Genomic DNA, 6,577 nt, shown 5'->3' with positions numbered 1-6,577 from the left:
TATATATATATATATACCTATATACCAATAATCAGTCAAATTAAAATATTTTCTTAACATATTTTTTAGAAATTTATTAAAGATGTTATCAAATAAAAATTGTTTTTTGTATAGATATTTAATAATAGCACGTATAAGATGCACGAAAGATTGTATAATGATTTTTTAATTTTATATTTTCTCTCTGTATAAAATAAAGCTATAAAATATAGTTTATAACTTTCAAAATAATCTTTATTTTCTTATTAATAAATGATAATGTTTTTATTATTTTTTGTAAGTTATCCTGTCATCGAACAAGTATAATTCCAATTATGGCAATAAAAAAAAATCATTTTTGCAAAAAGTTGATAATTCTAAAAAATATGTTTATATAAAATATTACTTTGTTGTGCGATTTATACAGCTTATCTAAGAAAATAAGAATTATGAAATGTTTGATAAATATTTATAAATAACATTATCGTTTTTTACTTTGTAAGAAATTATTTAAGTTTTCTTTTTTGCAGCTGTATTCTGGTGGACATTCCTCGATATTGCCATACTCAATCGCCTTCCGGAATTCTGCGATCGTCTTCTCATAATTGGATTCTGCAGGTAAGCTTCTGCGGAAATGCAAATTTTACATACAGTATATTCGCTGCTTTATTTTCGCAGTAATGTTGTGTATTATTTTCTATTTGATTTTCCATGAATATAATATTTCTCCTTCAATATATTTAATTTTAGACATTAAATAACTTCTGATTTAAGAGGGGTGGGGGAAGCATACACTCAAAAGAATGAAAAAGATGTCTATTTTTACGAATTTTTTTTCGAATACTATTAACTTTATTCAAATAGGTTTTGATCTTTATCTTATACACTTATATTAATGAATGTTATATAAAACTTTTAATACAAAATATTAGCAAATATTTACAGCTATTAACCCAACAATAATAGTTTACGATAGCCATCGTAGCTTTCATATAGTTTATTTGAAATAAAAAATCTAAAAAGTTCCTGAAAAATATATTAATAGTCTTTATTGCAGGAATTTTTTTAGAATCATAATTTTTCTTTTTGTAATAAAAAAACAAACAATTTTTTATGAAAAATTGCATCTTTAAATTCTGAAATTCGCCATTTTGTCAAAATTGAGAATGTCTAAAATTGCCTACGATAAGGACAAGATTTATTAATATACCTATTTCAAAAACTTATTGGATTTTAGACAAACTGTGTGAAAGCTATGATGGTTACTATAAACCGCTATTGCTATTGGTTGTAATAGTTGTGTCGGCTTTATTTGTTAATATTTTTAATTAAAAATTTTATGTGATACTAATATACATATAAAACATTAGTTAAAATGCTGTTTAAGTAAAATTAATAATTTTCACAAAAAATTCGTAAAAATAGACATCTTTTTATCCTGATAAAAATAAAAATTAGAGCATAAATCAAATGTAATGGGAAAGTAACAGAAGCTTAAACGAAACTTCTACGAGGCGAAAATTGAAACATCAAAATGTAAAAGAAGCGTAAATGCTTCTTTTACATTTCATTGTTCCAATTTTCGCCCTCTAGGAGTTTCGTTTACGTTTCTCTTACTCTCCAATTTACGCTCCGATTTTTATTTTCATCAGGGTAATCCTTCGATGTAAAAGTCCTTCCTTAAAAAGTGTTTAGTGTTTGTCATGTTTATCGATAGTGATCAATAGTAAAGATTGTGTTTTTGAAAAACGTAAAAGTACCGAGTACTTTTTTTTATACATACCGCAAAATATTTAATCTATAATTTTTTACAATTTTCCTTTAATATTTTGTATACATACTGCGGCATCAACTTCATTGTTTGCAAGAGCATTTCTGCTGCACCGAGATATTCTCTCGCAATATGTGGCTCTTCGCAAGCTGCTCTGTACAAACAGGTATCACCGACTAGATACCCAAGCGCTAATGCAAGCTCACCCTCCGATACAATATTTTCTGAAATTAATACAAAGTTATAATTAAAAACAATTGTGATTATAATTTTGAATTTTGCTACGCATATTCGCCGAGCTTTTATTCCAAAGAGCCGCAGCACATATTAGTATTGCATGCAATGTAATCAATGGCTGCAATTACCATTAACAACGAAAAGTGTATTCAAATGAATATTAACGATTTATACATATGCATTTCGAAATTACCATCTTCCAATTCGCGTCCTTTATAACCGTGTCCTATGTAACCAGCACCGAACACAACTGCTTTAAGCACCAAAAGTAATAACAAATTCGAGAGATTTAAAGTCAGCACCTGTAATATCACATTTACGTTTTAATTTAATTCTAGTTAGTTTATAATTAAATATTCTCGTGAGATATAACTTGATTTTAAAATAAATAATATGCAAGTAAAATTCATCTTAAGCCATTTAGATAATACACGATTTTATTATACTATACCTCATCTGTAAACATCAGCTAACGACTGTAAAGCATAATTTATATTATTGAATAAAAAATTATGATATTGATCTAATGTTACTTGACGTTTACTGGGTCTGAACTTCAGTTTAATAAAATATTTATTTAATTTAAATTTGACACTGATATCAAAAAACCATTATTCTCCGTTTGTTCTTTACACATTTAATTGTCAGGAGGCTACCTAAGCAGAACAACAAGTCATTATGATGTCAAAATGACTCTAAAATGATCATTAAAAGTCATTTTTCAATCATTTCCGATTCATTTTAATGTCATTTTATCGTGACTTGTTGTTCTGCTTGGGTAATCATATTTTCGTAATTTCTTATATAATGTGATGCATAATTTTTATTACCTGACTGCTGGTCGTCGATCTTTGCACTAATTCCTTTGCGATCTCAGCCAGCATAGACCCAGTATATTTTTTATCATTAGTTCTTTTGTAAGGCTCTCGAGTGTCGACTGTATGAGCGCATACGCCGTAGGTTACCAGTGCGATCAACACAAATACTCTCGCGTTAATTATCATCTTTCTTGATGATATACGTTGTAATTAACAAGACGTTTTCAGCAGATAATCGTAAATCTTAATTATCGCTTAAATTGCCACTATTATTTTCAATTTATTCCGGAAAAGTGTACTATCTTTGTTCTCTTGCGATATCTCAGGTTAGTTATATTTTGAATTGACTAATATCTTGATCCTCTCAATATATGCTTTGTCAATCAAGTCAAAGTACTAACGTAATGTTAAACTAAACCTTTAACTCAAACTTTTAAAGTCGAAATAACGTCGCGATCTGCATGGAAGTGTACTTTTATATTAGACGCGCACATTGCTCTCCCGGTAAAGCGTGAAGTCGTTTTATCCGCGTCTATCTGCGCTTGCAGCTAGTAACTGTCATCTTCTGATTTTCTCCATTGTGACGGTAAACCACGCAATCGTTAATGACACTCATTAGTCACTCTCCAGCTCTTCGCCGCACTCGGCGTGCACTTTCCTCGCGGGTTGACGGAAATAAGCGGTGAAAGCACGTCACTTGTAAACTTTTACTCGAATAAAATACCCAACAGATAGAATTAAACGATGCACTCGTGTGAATTCGTTCGAGCAATTGATCATTTTAATAGTCCCTTTGTTGCATTTTTTGATAGAATTAATATTATTAGCACTTGCCAGGCAATCGAACGTTTTATTCTTGGAGCGAAAATTCGCGCAATTACTGCTCCGTGAAAATATATTTACAACGCTCTTGCAAAACATCATTATTACGAATTTAAAATGTTGAAATATTTGTTAAAAGTATTGAAAGTGAGAAGCACCACTCATAAACTTTGATATTTCCACGGAAAAATTTCGGTAATATAGAACAATGAGCAAAATGATAGGAGAACCGACGGAGCGATCATCTCCGTGGTTCGTCTAGATTGGAACTGCGAATTATCGATCGAATATTTGCGGCAGTAGAATTCGCGAGCTTCGTATATCAGAACTCTGTTTTGTTATATTCTCGAAACACTCCCAGAGAACTATCATTTTTCTCGTAGACAGAATACTTAGTTTACGAACTTGTAACATGAACTGTTGGGCGTAATCACAGGGTCTATAGACTCTTTCATTAAATATGCATCGGCAGTGTGCGCTTTACGTGAGTAATTCGTCTGTGGCGGATCAAGTTGCTCAAATATGCACCCGCCCTAGACGGTCAGTCGAGACGGAAAAACGAGGAAATTGTTGAGGGAAAATAAAGTTTTCGCTGCATACTTAATGTGAGATCCGGGCTCCTGCGAAGCCCATTAATAGTCGCCGCCGTGCCCTGCTATTTTCGTTTCGTCACGTCCTCTCATATATCTTCCTTTCCATATAATGCACCTCCTCCTACATCTCTTATTCATTGCGGTCGTCTCTGCGCACGTGCAGAAATTACAGAATTTGCATATTACGTTTTGAGGGATCGCTTTTTTTACATGCAATGATATGCTTTAATGCGAAATAATATTGCTTTGATCGCTCGATAGATTTCCAATACCAGAATAGAGTAAAAATTTAAATTAACTCCGCGGATCGTAAAACACAAATTTAATGCAATGAGATGATATTGTATATAGGTACAACGTACAACAATATACAATTGAACAAAATAATAGTAGCACGTTAAAATACATCTATAAACATTATAATTAAATCCTTTACCTATAGCTTTGTAAAAATTGAAAATTATTAGAGCGGTAAAACAATGAGGAGATATTTTAGTTTGTACTACATATTTACGTATAATGTCATTGGTAATAATTATTCGACTATTTTATGAACGATTTTTTCTATTTGTACATTGAAACGACAAAATTAATTGCAATTTTCGCATAAATAGAATGCTGAATTAGAAGTTTTTAGTAATTTTTATCAATATTTATTTTTTTCATATGTATGTTCTTTTTATAATAAATAACATATTTTATTAACAGACATGCCACTTATGAATTACTGTTTCGTCTTCATTTAAAGCTATTTATTGCGTAGATACAGAACATGTACATAAATCATTGATCTCTTTAGAACCTAAAAATCGATATCGATTTTCCGTCTTTAAAATTTTTTCAAATTACTCATAATGTTGTGATCAATATAATTGTATATTTTTTGTTAGAAAAACTGTTAGACTGAAAACTATTTTTTCATGATATCAAAATAAAATATTAAAAATTTTTTTATAATACAAATTAAAGATATATGTGCGTTTATATGTACAAATAGAAGAATATATAAATATGAAATTAAATAATTAAATATATTTCACACATGTAATATATAAATCTAAAATTAAATTTATTGATTGAATTCATTGATTGATTTAGTTTATCGATTCAAAGAGATCAAGAAATAAAATCGATTCGATTATGATATTTTATGATTTCGTACCTTGTTAGATAGAACTCCCGGTTGAAAAAAACAGAATGGCCGGTGATGATGCATAATGGCGATCGAGCTCGACACATGATGATCATTAGCGATCTTGTTTCATGCTGACAAGTTGTAGCAACTGCAGTCATATGCCGCGTATGTTATTTTCGTACTCTGGAATGTCAGATTCAAAGGATTCCAAGGGAAACATGAGTCATAGAACTGTAACTAACTGCAAAATGAGGATACGGTAGCACTAAATATGAAACTGCAATTAGAAGCTCTGTAACGCAAACATCAAATTCTCTTCAAAGTGCCATAGTATATACTTCGAATATTTTTTCATTGAATACGATGGCATTGATAGAATTTGAGTAACACATCAGGATTTTGAGTAAATTTTTAAATAAATTTTATATAGTACTTAAAAAAGTATAATTTAGGACCTTTCAAATAAATTTTTTTTTTTTAATTGAGGTACCGAAGATTTTATTTGGAAACCAGTTTTTGTTTTGCAGTAAAAAGTGTTAAAAATATCATTTTATCTTAATTTACTCAAAAACCTGACACGAAAATTCTGTTAATGGCATTGTGTTTAGCGTAAAAAGATCTTCGAAGTCTGTAATATGGCATTTTGGAAAGAATTTGATCTTGATCTGTTATATAATACCATGACATAGATCGATTTTCTCTTTCTAAATGATTTTTTAATACATATTTGAGGAAAATAATTAATTAATTACTATCTAAAAAGAAAATTACTATAAAGAAGAAACAAAAATATTATATGAAAAAAACACGTATTTTGGTCTCGCTTATTAACACTCAAGGCGTCATGCAGATTGCCTTAACACGAAAGCGTGTACCATAGTTAATGACTACACAATTCTGAAATACATAATCGTTAATGTAACAAAGCAAAGCAGGTTTGCTTTCTAGGATACTGTTTAGCACTAGAGAATTTTAATGTCCAATTCGTCTATCAAATTAACAACATATTTTATTGGTTGATTGAGATAATAATATTCACTAATATAAAATAAACTTTATATTTGTCTGAAAATTGAATCTTGTCCTTAGAAATATAATCCAAAATATACCTAGTTTCAATTATATATCGAATAGCATCGATATATCGGAATATAGGATTTTTGTCAATAAATTAATCAATAAGTTACTAGAATTCATATTTATCCGAAAATTTAATCTTGTG

The 6,577-nt window shown here is 29.7% G+C and overlaps 1 protein-coding gene across 1 annotated transcript; it reads right to left on the bottom strand.

Moving 5' to 3' along the window:
• Positions 1-460: 460 nt before the first annotated feature.
• Positions 461-3,277, bottom strand: LOC108765238 (uncharacterized). The gene is made up of 4 exons (XM_018513835.1): positions 2,818-3,277; positions 2,181-2,289; positions 1,821-1,974; positions 461-605 (listed from the first exon to the last, which is right to left on the bottom strand). Exons 1-4 carry the CDS (start codon positions 2,989-2,991, stop codon positions 461-463), a joined length of 582 nt encoding a protein of 193 aa, XP_018369337.1. The 5' UTR covers positions 2,992-3,277.
• Positions 3,278-6,577: the final 3,300 nt, after the last annotated feature.

The sequence above is a fragment of the Trachymyrmex cornetzi genome, unplaced genomic scaffold, assembly GCF_001594075.2.
Source record: "Trachymyrmex cornetzi isolate Tcor2-1 unplaced genomic scaffold, Tcor1.1 scaffold482, whole genome shotgun sequence".
Taxonomy (NCBI): domain Eukaryota; kingdom Metazoa; phylum Arthropoda; class Insecta; order Hymenoptera; family Formicidae; genus Trachymyrmex; species Trachymyrmex cornetzi.
Note: the sequence above shows the minus strand (reverse complement) of the source record. Positions and strands in the feature narration are given on the sequence as shown.

What these genes read in the sequence shown, in the direction of transcription:
- LOC108765238 (XM_018513835.1), bottom strand. Translation starts at nt 2,991, where the DNA reads ATGATAATTAACGCGAGAGTATTTGTGTTGATCGCACTGGTAACCTAC. An exon ending in GATCGACGACCAGCAGTCAG is followed by an intron (nt 2,290 to 2,817) that starts GTAATAAAAATT and finishes GTGATATTACAG; the next exon opens with GTGCTGACTTTAAATCTCTC. An exon ending in AGGACGCGAATTGGAAGATG is followed by an intron (nt 1,975 to 2,180) that starts GTAATTTCGAAA and finishes TATTAATTTCAG; the next exon opens with AAAATATTGTATCGGAGGGT.